Below are 16731 nucleotides of genomic sequence, written 5' to 3'. Positions count from 1 at the left end.
GCCTTTGGAAATATCTGATGTGAGGGAGTGAGGCATCTAAGTATACCTACCTTAGTAACCTTTCTTTAGCAGCTCTTAGGATGAAGATTCTGTACGTCAGTAAGGGAGGAAAATACATTCGTTGAAGGAGATTTTATACCTTAGGGAAGTGTCTGAAGGAGTGAGCTACTCAACCCATTGTGGAGGTTAGCTTGAAGAGGTGGAGGACTTCCTCTCTCCTGTTGAGTGCCTCATGGTGTGCCTGGTAATTAAGATTATATAAATGTTCTTATTTATCATATAGTATTTTGTTCATCCTCTCTCTCTCTCTCTCTCTCTCTCTCTCTCTCTCTCTCTCTCTCTCTCAATAAATCCTCTCAATAAATCTCCTCTCCTCAATAAATCCTCTCAATAAATCTCCTCTCCTCAATAAATCCTCTCTCTCTCTCTCTCTCTCTCTCTCTCTCTCTAAATCTCTCTCTCTCTCAATCAATCTCTCTCTCTCAATAAATCCTCTCTCTCTCCTCAATAAATCCTCTCCTCAATAAATCCTCTCTCCTCAAATCCTCTCTGTCAATAAATCTCTCTCTCTCTCTCTCTCTCTCTCTCTCTCTCTCTCTCTCTCTCTCTCTCTCTCTCTCTCTCTCTCTCCTCAATAAATCTCCTCTCCTCTCTCCTCTCAATAAATCTCTCTCTCCTCAATAAATCCCTCTCTCTCCTCAATAAATCTCTCTCTCTCTCCTCAATAAATCCTCTCTCTCTCTCTCAATAAATCCTCTCAATAAATCTCCTCTCTCCTCAATAAATCCTCTCCTCAATAAATCCTCTCTCTCTCTCCTCTCAATAAATCCTCTCTCTCTCTCTCTAACTCTCTCTCTCTCTCTCTCTCTCTCTCTCTCTCTCTCTAAAAATCTAAATCTCTCTCTCTAATAAATAAATCAAATCACTCTCTCCTCAATAAATCCCCTCTCTCTCTCTCTCTCTCTCTCTCTCTCTCTCTCTCTCTCTCTCTCTCTCTCTCTCTCTCTCTCTCTCAATAAATCCTCTCAATAAATCTCCTCTCCTCAATAAATCCTCTCAATAAATCTCCTCTCCTCAATAAATCCTCTCAATAAATCTCCTCTCCTCAATAAATCCCCTCTCTCTCTCCTCAATAAATCTCTCCTCAATAATCTCTCTCTCTCTCTCAATAAATCCTCTCTCTCTCTCTCTCTCTCTCTCTCTCTCTCTCTCTCTCTCTCTCTCTCTCTCTCTCTCTCTCTCCTCAATAAATCCTCTCTTCTCAATAAATCCTCTCTTCTCAATAAATCCTCTCTTCTCAATAAATCCTCTCTCTCTCTCTCTCTCTCTCTCTCTCTCTCTCTCTCTCTCTCTCTCTCTCTCTCTCCTCAATAAATCTCCTCTCTCTCTCTCTCTCTCTCCTCAATAAATCTCCTCTCTCTCTCCTCAATAAATCCTCTCTCTCTCTCAATAAATCCTCTCTCTCTCTCCTCAATAAATCCTCTCCTCCAATCTCTCTCTCTCCTCAATAAATCCTCTCTCTCTCTCCTCAATAAATCCTCTCTTCTCAATAAATCCCCTCTCTCTCCTCAATAAATCCTCTCTCCCTTTCCTCAATAAATCCTCTCTCAATAAATACTCTCTCTCTCTCTCTCTCTCTCTCTCTCTCTCTCTCTCTCTCTCTCTCTCTCTCTCTCTCTTTTCTATATATCTCCTCTCTCTCATCTATATAAACACTCTCTCTCTCTCTCTCTCTCTCTCTCTCTCTCTCTCTCTCTCTCTCTCTCTCTCTCTCTCTCTCTCTCTCTCTCTCTCCTCAATAAATCTCCTCAATAAATCTCCTCTCTCTCCTCAGTAATCCTCTCTTCTCAATAAATCCTCTCAATAAATCTCCTCTCTCTCCTCAATAAATCCTCTCTTCTCAATAAATCCCCTCTCTCTCCTCAATAAATTCTCTCTCTCTCTCTCTCTCTCTCTCTCTCTCTCTCTCTCTCTCTCTCTCTCTCTCTCTCTCTCTCAATAAATCTCCTCTCTCTTCTCAATAAATCCTCTCTCTCCTCAATAAATCCTCCTCAATAAATTCTCTCTCTAAATAAATTCTCTCTCTCTCTCTCTCTCTCTCTCTCTCTCTCTCTCTCTCTCTCTCTCTCTCTCTCTCTCTCTCTCTCTTCAATAAATCCTCTCTCTTCTCAATAAATCCCCTCTCTCTCTCCTCAATAAATCCCCTCTCTCTCTCTCTCTCTCTCTCTCTCTCTCTCTCTCTCTCTGACACGGGTTCCGGACAAAAGTTCGTATAGAAAAACTTCATCTGGCAATAATTCGAAGGATAAAGTTCGTTTGCCATAAGTACGTAGATATAAAGTTCGTCATGTCAAAGTTCGTAATGGGAAAAAATCAAAGGAAAAATCAAGCTTAAATGTTCGTCGTGCAAATGTTCGGTAGAAAGACGATCGTACACGTAAAAGTTTGTATGGAAAACGTTCGTATGCAAATGTTCGTACGCAACTGTTCGTACGCAAATATCCGTCAGAGATAAAGTTCGTATGGAATAGAAAAAAACTTTGTATGGCAATAATTCGTATGGTAAAGTTCGTTTGATTCTAGGACCAAAGTACGCATGGAAATAGTTTGTACAGAGAGAGAGAGAGAGAGAAATGTGTGTGTGTGTGCATTTTTAACATAACTGGGGGACCAAAAGGTCTCCCCGTGGTGAAAAACTGGTCCAGTAAGAAACTTTTTAAGGTACTGGGCGACAAGATCTTTAGTCTTGAAATAATTCCTGGAGGCAGTGGCTCATCTTGTCAGTGTGTATTATTTTGCGTTAATGAGGGCGGTGGCGGCAGAGTGCAAGGTTATGATGTTGGTTGTTGGTAGCGGAGGTGATGGTGGTTGTCAGCAGGGTCGGCTCTTAGCGACACCCCATTTTTCATGGGTTTCGGACAAAAATTCGTATAGAAAAGCTTCGTGTCGCAAGTATCCATAGCAACTCAGGGCCGCTTTCACAGTCGTTTTGTTTGTTTTGATCGTTACCAATGATCGCCGCTTTAGAATTTCCACTCAAAACTGGCCGATGGGGAAGTGGCGGCTGTGGGGTTAGCCAGCCCTGCACCCTACCACACACTCTCAACACCTTGCTTCCTCTGCAGCCGCCACTACCCCACAGGCCAGTTTCACATGGAAAACTATAGCGTCGATCGGCGCCGTAGGTAACGATCAAAACAAACAAAACGACTGTGAAAGCGGCCCTATTGCCATACAAACATGCTCACAAACTTTTTCCGTCGTACTACTTTACACACAAGAATTTTATCCCTGACGAACATTTGCGTACGGATAATTGCACATGATTTTTTTCTATACTAACTTTTGTCGTTACGAATATTTTACATACGTACTTTTATACCATACGAATATCTGCATACGAACTTTAGCAAACGAACTTTACTTAAGTATTTTTGTCAGATGAACTTAATCCCTGATGCAAATTTGCGTACAAACTTTTTGCTTACGAACAATTTCATACAAAACTTTTCCATACGAACTTTGTCGTTACGAATAATTTACATACATACTTTATACCATACGAACTTCAGCGTACGTACTTTTTTCAGACGAACTTTATCCCTTACAAACATTTGCTTACAAACAATTGTGTATGAACTTTATGCATGCGAACTATTGTTGTGTTGAATTTAGACAGTGAAGAGAATTTATTATTTCCAAAAGCATGTTAATGTTTATACAGCCTATTAATCCCTCACTTGATCTGCAGATACTGCCAGAAGAAGAAGAGGAGGAAGAGGATACAGAGGAATCAGTTGGTGAGTGTCAATAATAATTCTTTCCTGTTTCTCCTCCTCCCTTTATCGTTATACTACCTCCTCTTAATTACATCTGTTCTCTGCCTAATCCTCCCTTCATTCTCTGATCCCCTTCCTCTTCCTCCTCTCCTTTCCACAGTTGTTTCTTCTCTCCGTCTGTTGGTTCCTCCCATGGAGGTATAATGGCTGCTGGAGTCCACATCACCGGAATCTCAGCTTCCATTAATTATGTGGAGCAATATATTAGCCACACACTCTCAACCCCTCTCGCTTCCTCTGCAGCCGCCACCACCCCATAGGCCAGTTTCACATGGAAAACTATAGCATCGATCGGCGCCATTGGTAACGATCAAACAAAGGATCCCTAAGTGCCGAAAGTCTGTCATAAGCAGCCTGAATTTACTAATTCACCCTAAAGTAACCTTACTCTGTCTTGAATGACCCTAAACTAATGTAATTCACTCTCATCTTACCTAAAACTACAGTTGAATTACCTAAACTTGCCTTAAAATAATCCCTAAACGTAATTCACTCCAAGGTAACCTGAATCTGACCTATCCTGACCTTACCTTAATATCCTAACCTTACCTTAACTTATCCTGACCTTACCCTTAAGTGAGGGTTTCAGGACGGTACAGAAATATATTTACAATAAATTCCCAAGTATTCAACAAGTGCCTCACTAAGCAAAGAGTAGTTGGCGTTTTTTTTCGCCGAATTTGCTTATCACTCTCTTGACTGAAATGGGGGGATATCATAGTGGACATAGAGGAGGGCAAGTCCGTTCAGGCGCTCTTGGCCAACGGTACTCCTCAAATAGGTTTTAAGCCTTTTCAATGCTGAGAAAGACCTCTCGTTGGAGACTGGAAGCGTCAACAGAGTTTTCAAGAGAATGGCGAGATTGGGGAACACGCTGGTGCTGGCGTGTGCCTGGGCTTCTTTGATAGTTTGGAAGACCAAAACAGATAATGCCCAGTGCCTTCACGAGTGTCAGATTCCATGTCGAGCTCGTGAGCTTTCTCCGCTTGCACAGCTGCAACATCCGTTTCGAGGCCATTGAGGAGTTGCTTGAGCTGATCGAAGTGCGACAGGCACTGTGTAGTCGCCGAACCGACTCTTCAACTCAGCCAAGACGTGGTCCACGAATGGAATGTACACCGCCCGGCGGTAGCACTCCTCAGCATTCTCGCACGGAACATTTGATCGCTGGGTCTGTCGTCCACAGAGTCGTGGCACAGGGATGGTGTCATGCGATGACCCCACCTCTACCAAAAGCTCTTCCGCTTTCATGAACACATCGAAATGATTCTCCACATCTGCTCTGAACTTGCCAAAATGGTCTCGATGCCACGAATCGGGCATAGGCTGACACCAGGTCGCCATCTTTTCTCTGAAGAGTTCGGCTTGGCTTGAGAGTATGCGCCAATGTCCAACGAGAAAATACACTGAGGAACATCGGCCGGGTTGATGTTGTTGTTGTTGTTGGTGGTGGTACGATTGAATGGTGGTGATTCTATATAGGGAGAAAAAAGTGTGAAGAAATGCGTAGAAGAGAATAATATTACGGCTATAATAATCTAGAAATAATGACCATAATTGAGTTGACAAGAGCAAGACCTTGGTACAATGACGAGGAACCTTTTCACACACACACACACACACACACACACGTACACGTCTTCATCCCGTCACGTACTCGTTCTCTTTTCCTCTTGAAACATGAAAATATCTTGTCGTCTGCATTTCCTTCACGTCATAAGCTCTTCTCCTGACTCCTCCTCTCTCTCTCTCTCTCTCTCTCTCTCTCTCTCTCTCTCTCTCCAACAACTGCAGTTCTATATTACGTTACAGATATTGAGAGAAAAAAAAGTGGAACTCACCAAGGACAGTGGGCCTTAGGTCTGGAGAAGGAGGAGGAGGAGGAGGAAGGGAGGAGGAGGAGAGGAAAGGAGAAAGATGGAAATGAAGAAGGAAGATGGAAATGGAAGCGATGGGTGTGTTGGGAAATGTGAGTGGTCGCTGAGGTGGTCCTTTGAAGAATTTAGATAGAAAAGAACTGGATTACGAAGAGACACGAGATAATGAGACATGAGAAGAAGAGGTCAAGGAGGAGGAGGAGGAGGAGGAGGAGGAGGAGGAGGAGGAGGAGGAACAAAAGAGTACAAGAAGCAGAAGAGGGAAAGAAGGAGGAGGCAGAAAAGCTAGGAAGAAGTAGAAGCTTCAGAGAGAGAGAGAGAGAGATGGGCGTTGGGTGCGTGGGAAATAACGACAGAAAGAGGAGGAGGAGGAGGAAGTTGTCTTAACCGTCTCTTTTACTACCTGTCTACACCTCTCCTGTTCCTGTCCATGTTTTTCCAGTAGCCTGTCTCTCTAATCCATCATCCATCATCATCATCATCCTGCCATCATTATCTATCATTAAGGAGAGTGTCATTCTCTCCCTTTCCTTCTCTTTGTTCATGTTCTTTATGTTTGTTAATTTCCTGGTCTTTGATACCGTGTTCTTCCGCTCCTCTTCTTCTTCTTCTTCCTCCTCCTCCTCCTCCTCCTCCTCCGATAAATCATTGCATTGTAGTATCAAGGTCGGTTATACAACATTTAATTACTGGCAGCCTTGCATAGTAGGAGTGCTTACTGTATTTCACTGACACATTTATTATTTATTATTTTGTTTATTATCTTATTTCCCCTCTCAGTTTTTTTTGCCAGATTCCTCTATGTATTTCTTTTTGTATTTCCTTCTTTTTACTTTTTGTTCTTGTTTGTCTTGTTTCTTTCTTGTTCTTGTCATTTTCTTGCTCCTCTTTTCTCTTCTATTTCTTGTTCCTGTTCTTCATTTAATAATTTTCCTGTTTTTTCTTCTTGTTCTGGTTATCATTTTCCTCTCCTGTTCTCCTCCTCCTCCTCCTCCTTTTCCTCCTCCTCCTCCTCCTCCTCTACAATGGACCCGAGTTAAGGTTAGTTAGCCGAAATTGCTGCGTCGGGGCCGAGGTGAGTGGCAGAGCGCCCGCCGATTCTGTCAGGCTCTCTCGCTTGCCGGGTGGGTGGGTGTGGGAGGCGGGTTGGTAGCACTGGATAGGCCGTTTCACCTGCGCCCCTTATTGAGTTACCTGCCGGGCCTTTGAGCTTGAGACCGTGGCATCAGTCTAGTGTTCCGCTCTATTAATGGGATTCTCTTTTTTTTGTGTGTGTGTCTGGCATGGCAGGCATTGGGCAGGTTGGGTATTTGTTAGTGTTTGTGGGGGGTACCGTGTGTGTGTGGTGTGTGTGTGTGGGAGATAGTGTGTGTGTGTGTGTGTGTGTGGGGAGGGGGTGATAGTGTTTGCATGTGTTTGTGTGTGTCTGGTGTGTGTAGGTGTGGGCGGGTTGGGTATTTGTTGGTGTTTCTGTGTGTGTGTGTGTGGGATAAAGTTTGTGTGTTGGGTGGGGAGGGTGATAGTGTTTGCATGTGTTTGTGTGTGTGGTGTGTGGTGGTGGGGGCGGGTTGGGTTTTGGTTAATGTTTGTGTGGGGGGGATAGTGTTTGTGTGTGTGTGGGGGGATAGTGTTTGTATGTGTTTGTGTGTGGGGGGGGGATATTGTTTGTGTGTGTGTTTGTGTGTGTGGAAGGATAGTGTTTGTGTGTGTGGGGGGGGGGGGATAGTGTTTGTTTGTGTGTTTGTGTGTGGGGGGATAGTGTTTGTGTGTGTGTGGGGGGATGGTGTTTGTGTGTGTGTTTGTGTGTGGGGGATGGTGTTTGTGTGTGTTTGTGTGGGGGGATGGTGTTTGTGTGTGTTTGTGTGTGGGGATAGTGTTTGTGTGTGTTTTTGTGTGTGGGATGGTGTTTGTGTGTGTGTGGGTGGGTGGGTGATAGTGTCTGCGTGTGTTTGTGTGTTTGTGTGAGCTTTTGTGTTTGTGTGTTTGTGTGAGCTTTTGTGTTAGTGTGTTTGTGTGAGCTTTTGTGTTTGTGTTTGCATTTGTTTGTGTTGGTGTGTCTTCTTTTTCTCTCTTACTCCTATGCACATCTTTTTTTTTCTTTTTTTTCCTTTCTAGCATTCTTCTCCTTCACCTTCGTCTCCTCCTCCTCCTCCTCCTCCTCCATCTCGGCACACGTTATCAGAACCATCTATGTTCTCAAAGACTTCACAATAGAGGAAGTGAAGAGGTTATGTCTCTCTCTCTCTCTCTCTCACGGATCCATCCACTCACCTTCAACTCTTTAGGTTTCACTGCATACAGGAGGAGGAGGAGCAACAGTGCAAGTAATAATAATGAAATTGTAGATGAAGAAAAGAAAAATGCATAAATAAAAAGTGAATAATGCTCATGAGGAAGAAGAAAAAAAGTGGAAAAAGACAAAAGAAGAAGAAAACCAAGAAGAAGAAGAAAAAGACAAAACAAGAAGAAGAAGTAAAGACAAAAAAGAAGCAGAAGAAGAAGAAGAAGAAGAAAATGAAGAAGAAAATGAAGAAGAAGAAAAAGAAAAAGGAAAAAGATAAAGAAAATAAAGTGAAAAAAAAAGATGATCACTGTAGAGGTGTCGCGATGGAGGCAAATTCACACGCACATTTTTGTTTTTGTTTTTACGAATCACTTAATTTTTTTTCCCGTGGACCATAAATGTCTGTCGATGGAGTGGGGTCAGGGACGGAGGGGGGAGGGGGGGGGGCTGGAAATAGGAGGGGGGAGTGGAGTAAACATATGGGAGTTTCGTGAGAGAGAGAGAGAATTTATATCCTTACCTCTTCCTCCTTCACCTCCTCCTCCTCCTTCCCGCATCACGTCCTTGTCTTACTCTTCATGTTCCGTCTCCTCCTCCTCCTGCTGGTAATACATGCATTGTTTTAACGAAGCCTCGACACTTAACTATTGTCTCCTGCTTACGCTCGTCCTCTGCTTCCGCCTCCTCCTCCTCCTCCTCCACCTCCTCCTCGTCTTACCTCTACCTACCTCATTTGCCTCCTCCTCCGCGTCTTACACCTCATCAATTCTCATTTCTATCATTTGTATCCGCCTCTTCCTCCTTCTCATATTTTTCCTCCTCCTCCTCCACCTCCTCCTCCTCTCCCATTACCTCTACTTTACTCATATGCTTCTTCCTCCCCCTCCAACTGATAAGCCTCCACAAAACACCAGTAATTAATTAACAGAAACAATCACAATATACCTGTCAAGAGGTGTGACTTGGCGTATCAGAAAGATGACCAATTACTCTTCCTCCTCCTCTTCCTCTTCCTCCTTATCTTCAGTCACGCTTGCCAATCATCAACCCAATACCATCACCATCACTTCCACCATCAACACCACTCCATCAGTTCACATTAATCACCATACCTGTCTTTACCTGTGCTTTCTTCCCACCATCACCACCACCTTTCCACCACCGCCACCACCACCACCGCCGCAATTGTAATTCCTTCTCACACTTATCGCGTTCCAGTCTTGTGTAACTTTGACTGAATGAGTTGATTTGATTCTTCTTCCTTCCTCCATTTCTTTTTATCCTACCTCTTCTCTTTCGCCCTTTCGCTTTCCCCCTCTCTTCCTTTATTCCCGTTCTCTCTAATGCCTCTCATCCTTCATATACATTCTCTGATCTTTACTTTCTTCTCTCCATTACCTCCTCTTCCTTTTCTTTCTTTTTAATATTCCTTCTTTTTGTCTTTCCTACTCCTCATCCTCTCCTTCCTCTCTCTCTCTCTCTCTCTCTCTCTCTCTCTCTCTCTCTCTCTCTCTCTCTCTCTCTCTCCCTCTCACTCTCTCTCTCTCTCTCTCTCTCTCTCCCTCTCTCTCTCTCTCTCTCTCTCTCTCTCTCTCTCTCTCCCTTCCCTCTTTGTGCCCTTCTCCTCTGTGTGTGTGTGTGTGAAGAGAGAGAGAGAGAGAGAGATTTTTGCCTCCACAGAATGAGCATCAAGCGACAATAATACAATAGACAGAAATATAGAAAAAATCACTTCACATTCTTCATTCAATACAATAACTAATCAATATTTTTCTTCTGTTTTCAGGTATGTGTGGGAACGGCAGAGAACAGGTGACATAGAAGCAATACAACTATACAGGTGAGCAAGGCATTCAGGTAAATCACTAGAAAAAGACGTAATAAATAACTTAGGAAATGAAAGTAAAAGTAAGGAAGACCCAATCAGTAACTCAGTGTCGAAGCAGATAAACACAAGAACCAGGTAACAGGTATTATTATTATTATTATTATTATTATTATTATTATTATTATTATTATTATTATTATTATTATTATTATTATTATTATTATTATTATTATTATTACTTATTATGATTTGTTTTCACGATTTTTATTGCACTTTTTATCGTTCTTAATTTTTTCTTCATATTTTACGTTTGTTTTATTATTTTTTGTCTGTGTATTGTTTTTGTTCTTATTTTTCTTGTTTTTTCCCATGGTCAGTTCTTCTTCTTCTTCTTCTTCTTCTTCTTCTTATTATTATTATTATTATTATTATTATAACTATTATTATTATTATTATTATTATTATTATTATTGTCACGTGACTTGTACTTATTACTAACACGAAATGATTAAACGCCTCACGTAATGACTCAAGGTCATGACGCAGGTAATGGAGGCCTTTCTAAATGACAGGCGATTCGGGAAACAAGTGAATAAGTGGAGAAATGTTTAAATGACTCTGTGACACGATAAGTAAGTGAAGGAGAGAAGGCTTATGATTACATGACATAAAGTGGATCTGGTTGGATTAGGTTAGGTCAGGTCAGGTTAGGTTAGATTAGGTTATGTAAGGCTAGGTTATGTAAGGTTAGGGTAGGTCAGGTTATATCAGGATAGGTTAGGTAAGGTTAGGTGAGGTTAGGCTAGGTTAGGTTAGGCTAGGTCAGGTCAGGTTAGGTCAGGTTAGGTCAGGTTAAGTCAGGTTAGGTTTGGTTTGGTTAGGTCAGGGTACGTCAGATCAGGTTAGGCTAGGTTAGGTAAGTTAGGTTAGGTTAGGTTAGGTTAGGTAAGGGTGGAGTGCTGAGTTAAGCCATTATAATCAAAGGGGTGGTGTTGTGTCAAGATTATTGGGGGAAGAATTAGAGGAAAGGTGAGAGGTAGGTGGGTGAAGTACGAGCATAACAAGTTAATGTGTCAGGTGAGAAAAATGAAAGTGTGAGGAAAAATAAAATGGCGATTAATTTTAAAATGTTATAAAAATGAGACTACAGAAAAATGACAATTCTAGAATAATAAAATAAACCGACCACAAAATTAACATGTAGAAACTTTACTCTTGGCAAAAAAAAAAAAAAGAATAAATAGTGGTAGAGAATAACAGAATAACATAAATGGAAGCTAAATAACAAAAAAATTACGAAATAAGTGGAAGAGTATTAAGATATTTAGATAACTGAATAAAAGATGAATAAGAAGGAAAATATGATGAATAACAGAAGAATAAGAGTAATAAGAGTAACAGCAATAACATATGAATAACGGAAGAACAGGTAACTGAATAAGATGAATGAGATAAATAACAATAACAGGAATAACAGGAAAATAGGAGACTGAAATAGATGAGATTAGTAACAATAACAGGAAAATAGGAAAATAGGAGACTGAATTAGATGAGATTAGTAACAATAACAGGAATAAAAGGAAAATAGGAGACTGAAATAGATGAGATTAGTAACAATAACAGGAATAACAGGAAAATAGGAGACTGAATTATATGAGATTAGTAACAATAACAGGAATAACAGGAAAATAGGAGACTGAATTAGATGAGATTAGTAAGAATATAACAGATAAACAACAACAAAATAACAAAACAACATAAGTATAGGTAACAGAACAAGTATAAGAAAGTTGAAAAATAAATGAGTTGACGGCACTGCAAAAAATCAACAGGAAGGTCAAACAATCAACTCAAATCAAAACAACCCATCAATAAACCCAAATAACGAAATAAATAAGTGAATTGGTGAGTTAAAAAAAAAAAAAAAAAAAAAAAACTCAACAGGAAGGTCAAACAGTCAACTCAAATCAAAACACCTCAACAATAAGCCCAAATAACGAAATGACGGGAACAAAACCAGTGAATTACGAGTAGGCGCTGACGTGGCAGGTGAGACAATGACCAGGTGTGCCTCACGAGATAACCGCACGATGACGCGACTTCGAGGCTGATGACAAAACGAGCGCGATGAAGGATGGCAGAACAGCGCTAATGGCAAGTGGATTACAGGACACATAACATACCTGGGGCCCGCCGGTTACCTTGCTGCTTCCCATATAAATCACTGCCAAATGAGGTGCTGTTGTCTCGCTCGCACCTGTTGTATTTATTATCACTGCAGCGTGGATTGGTGTGCTTCTTTTTTTTTTCTTTCTTCATATTTTCTTCTTTCTTCCTGGTTGTGTCTTAAGGTCGATGGCATTCTTTTTATTTTTTAGTTTTTTTTATCCTTTGTTTTTTTTCTGTTTTATATATATTTTTTTATTTCTGACTTTTTTTTTCTCGTTCTAAGATGTATTTTTTTTGGTTTGTTTTTCTCTGTCTGTTTTCTGTTCCTACTTTTTTCTTCGTTCCTGCTTGTGTTTTGAGGTTGATATTTTGAGTTTTTTTTATTTCTTACAGTTTATTTTCTTCTCGTTTTTAGATGCACTTTTTTATTTCGATTTTTATCTGCTTCTGGTGTTTCTGAAATATATTTGTTTGCTTCTTACATTTTTTCTTTGTTGTGAATATACTTTCCTATAAATTCGTCTATTTCAAGCATCATTTAAGCATTTAAGACGAATGAGATTATACTAGTAACAATAACAGATGAATAATAGGAAAATAGGAGACTGAATTAGATGAGATTAGTAACATTAACAGATAAACAACAACAAAATAACAAAACAACGTAAGTATAGGTAAATTAGTCTACTTCATAAAGACCTCCTCCTTACGCCTTCTGATGGAGAAAGATAGATAGATAGATAGATAAGGAGAGACATAGGGAGAAAGAGAGATTGATAGATAGAGAAAGATTCAAAACGAAATATTTCTTTCATTACAATTTAAGAATACGGAAAAAAAACTCGACTTCTCCTTCAGCTCATGCATGTCATTAGGTTAACTTTTGGCCCCCAGACTCACCTTTTGTTTGGCCCTTCATCGCGCCTCCTTGATCCCCGCCGCGCTAATTGGCTTATTAGACGCGCCGCCGCCGCCTTTGGGAGCCCTCAAAAAGTTGGTTTAATCCAATTTGAAGGAAGAAAGAAATCTCAGGTGGACTTAGATTAAATTACCTCGATCTAATCTTGTGCAGAGGTTTACATTCAGGGGAGAGAGAGAGAGAGAGAAGACTTGTTTAGTATAGTTGATTCTCATGGTAATTAAATTCTCTCTCTCTCTCTCTCTCTCTCTCTCTCTCTCTCTCACACACACACACACACAAACACACACACACACACACACACATGCATCCTCTATTATTATCTCCCCTATTATTTTTATTTCAACCCATCCATCAATATCTTTTTTTCTTCCTGTTATATTCCTATCATCGGTTCGTCCCCTATCATTAATTGCAACCATCTTTTATCTTCTTTTTTTTTTTATCATCTTATTCTCACGCGAACGATTATAGTTTCAGCATTTTCTCACGCCGTAAAATGTGAAGAAAAGACAAAAAAAGAAGAAAAATTACACTCCACGTTTTCGTATTTTTTCTGTATTAAGTTTTGACGACAGCAAGGTTAAGCACGTATAGCCAGAGAGAGAGAGAGAGAGAGAGAGAAGAAGAAAGAAAGAAGAGAAGAGAGAATAAAGACAAATATAAGATATAAGATGCAAGCAGACAGATAAAGATAGAGATGAGAAGAGAAGAGAAGAGAAGAGAAGAGAAGAAAGAAAGAAGAGACAGAATAAAGACAAATATAAAGGATAAGATGCAAGCAGACAGATAAAGATAGATAGATAGATAAATAGACAGATAAATAGATAGACAGATAAATAGATAGACAGATAAATAGATAGACAGATGAATGAGATAGACAAAAGAAAGCGAGATGAGGAAAGATGAATAAATAGAGATAGAAACGAGATAGAGAAAGATGAACAGATAGATAGATGGGAAGAGAAAATAAATGACAAAATGATAACCTATGCAGTCTTCTGAGGGTGAACCGTGGGAAGGTTACGCGGCCGATGTGGCAACTGTGACACCCATGACTGCGAGGTGAGGTGGGGGGAGGGGGAGGAGGGGGCAACAGTGTAAGAAGGCAAGGTTACCCGCTTTCCTATGGCACAGAGAGAGAGAGAGAGTTTAGTCGAGAGAGAGAGAGAGAGAGATGACCTAGTAATTTGACCTCACCGTCCCAAAGCCAACCTAGCCTTGAATTTCTTAGCCTAGCAACCCTTAAAACAGACAAATGTAAAAAAAATACTTTAGAAAATCATCATGAAACAAAATAAAGAGCTCATAAATAGACAAGTAGATAGAACAATAGACAGAATCCGCCTCCTGAAAAATAGATAAAAGTAAAATGAATATAGAAATTAAAACAAGTAATATCAATAGACAGTGAGATAGGAAGACAGGTAAACAGACAGACACAGAAACAAATAAAGAACAGATAGGAAGGAACACACACACACACACACACACACACACACACACACACACACACACACACACACAGGTAACACAGGTAAGCAATGATTGGATGGAGAGCGACAGAAGGGAGGACGTGGGGAGGAGGGAGAGGGGAGAGGTATCAGGTAGACACAGGTGGTGGTCGTTAGGATAATTTCACGCGTTACTGCTCAGACAGGTGGGACGGGATATTGACTGGTGAATAGGTAATGACTGCTGACTGGTGGAGTGATTGGTGATTGGCTGGCGGCTGCGTGATTCATATGTGTAATTGATGGTTAAGGTGATTATGTTTGAGGTGGGAGAGAGAGTTGAGTTAGTTAGTTGGTTAGTTAGTTAGTCAGTCGGTTTCGTGGTTTCAAAAGTGATTGATTGGTGGTGGTGGTGGTGGTGGTGATGGTTAGTAAGTTAGTTAGCTAGTTAGTTAGTTAGTTAGTTAGTTAGTTGGTTTCGTAGTTTCAAAGTGATTGATTGGTGGTGGTGGTGGTGGTGAGTGATAGTTAGTTAGTTAGTTAGTTAGTTGGTTCGTAGTTTCAAAAAGCGAGTGAGTGGTGGTGAGTGGTGAGTGAAAGTTAGTTAGTTAGTCAGTTAGTTGGTTGGTTGGTTGGTGGTGGTGAGTGGTGAGTGAGTTAGTTTCGTAGTTTTAAAAGACTGGACTCCATAGTTTCAAATAAAGATTAGACTCAATATCGTGTCCAGTCTACCCGGAACTGACCTTTCCTCTGGCCTCTCGTTCTGTTTTCTTTTGGTCGAGCAGCGAATAGCGGTCTTTTTATTCCTGTTTTTTTGCCCTTGAGCTGCTTCCTTTGCTGTAAAAAAAAAAGAAGACAACACACACTAAGTTTTAGAGAGACAAGCATCACAAATTTCAGAAAGATCACCGTCCACAGTTTCACAAAGATACCCTGTAGTTTCAGACACAAGAATCCTTAGTTTCAGAAAGATTACCGTCCACAGTTTCACAAAGATACCCTATTATTTCAGAGACAAGAATCCTTAGTTTCAAAAAGATTAACCTCCACAGCTTCACAAAGATAATACGCCCCAGTTTCAGAGACAAAAATCCTTAGTTTCAGAAAGATCAACCTCCACAGCTTCATATAGATAACACGCCCCAGTATCAGAGACAAAAATCCTTAGTTTCAGAAAGATCAACCTCCACAGCTTCATATAGATAACACACCCCAGTTTCAGAGACAAAAATCCTTAGTTTCAGAAAGATCAACTTCCACAGCTTCATATAGATAACACACCCCAGTTTCAGAGACAAAAATCCTTAGTTTCAGAAAGATCAACTTCCACAGCTTCATATAAATAACACACCCCAGTTTCAGAGACAAAAATCCTTAGTTTCAAAAAGATCATCCTTCACAAGTTTCACAAAAACATCACATTCACAGTTTCATCACGTCAATATCTCACATTATCCGACATTTACGTGAAAAGTGTAACATTTCGAGGGTGGTTTTCCTGAAGGGGGGGGGGGGGGCACAGGGGGGCGTTACCTTCCGAGGAAAGAGTCACGCCCCTGGGATGACATTTTCCCCCCGTGGCCTTCCCTTTGGCATTCAGGAAGGAGGCGTGAAGGGAGTGTGAAGGAGGTGTCAGTCTTCCTTCCCTCGCTCTGGTTTTCCTTCCTCCTCTCTTAAGGTGTGGCTCGGAGCAGGATGTGTGTGTGTGTGTGTGTGTGTGTGTGTGTGTGTGTGTGTGTGTGTGTGTGTGTGTGTGTGTGTGTGTGTGTGTGTGTGTGTGTGTGTGTTGTCCTTTTAATCTTTTTCTCTCCCATCATATTCGTTTTTCTTTTTTGTTTCTTCTTTACTCTTTTTTCCTCTTTTTTCCTTGTTTTCCCTTATATTTTGTTTGTTTTTTCCTTGTTTTTATTTCCCTTTTTCTTCTTTCCTTCCTTCGCTGTGTTTCTTCTTTTTCCTCTTTTCTCTTCCTTCCCCTCTTTGTTTCCTATTCCTTTTCCCTCCTTCTTTTCCTCTTTATTCCTTTACTTTTCTCCATCCCTCTTTCTCTCCTTTCCTCTCTTCTTGCCTTCTCTCGCCTCGTTTTTTTTCTCGTTTTCTTCTCTTTCCTCCTCTTCCTCTTCCTTCTATTTCTCCTCCTCTTCCTCTTCCTCCTACTTCTCCTTTTCCTCTTCCTCCTACTTCTCCTCCTCTTCCTCTTCCTTTTCCTCTTGATACTACTTCTGTCAATGTCATCTTTTTATTTATTTTTATTTTCCATTTTCAGTTCTTCCGTCTCCTCCTCCTCCTCCTCCTCCTCTTCTTCCTCTTCCTCCTCTCTGTTACTTCTTCCTCCAGTGTTTATTTCGTTCTTCTCTCTTCTCC

The 16731-nt window shown here is 40.8% G+C and overlaps 1 protein-coding gene across 7 annotated transcripts in view; it reads left to right on the top strand.

Annotated features, from left to right (window-relative positions):
* Positions 1 to 4137, top strand: part of LOC126993269 (uncharacterized) — a 61880-nt gene extending 57743 nt beyond the window's left edge. For 5 of the 7 annotated variants that reach the window (XM_050852229.1, XM_050852232.1, XM_050852224.1 and 2 more), the window contains one exon: positions 3940 to 4137. In XM_050852229.1, the coding sequence (XP_050708186.1) occupies positions 3940 to 4099 (160 nt within the window). In that variant the 3' untranslated portion in view covers positions 4100 to 4137. The other 2 variants (XM_050852228.1, XM_050852230.1) reach the window with 2 other exon arrangements.
* Positions 4138 to 16731: the final 12594 nt, after the last annotated feature.

Source organism: Eriocheir sinensis, unplaced genomic scaffold (assembly GCF_024679095.1).
Source record: "Eriocheir sinensis breed Jianghai 21 unplaced genomic scaffold, ASM2467909v1 Scaffold594, whole genome shotgun sequence".
NCBI classification, from domain to species: domain Eukaryota; kingdom Metazoa; phylum Arthropoda; class Malacostraca; order Decapoda; family Varunidae; genus Eriocheir; species Eriocheir sinensis.
The sequence above is the reverse complement of the archived record's forward strand: the minus strand, read 5'-3'. Positions and strand labels throughout refer to the sequence as shown.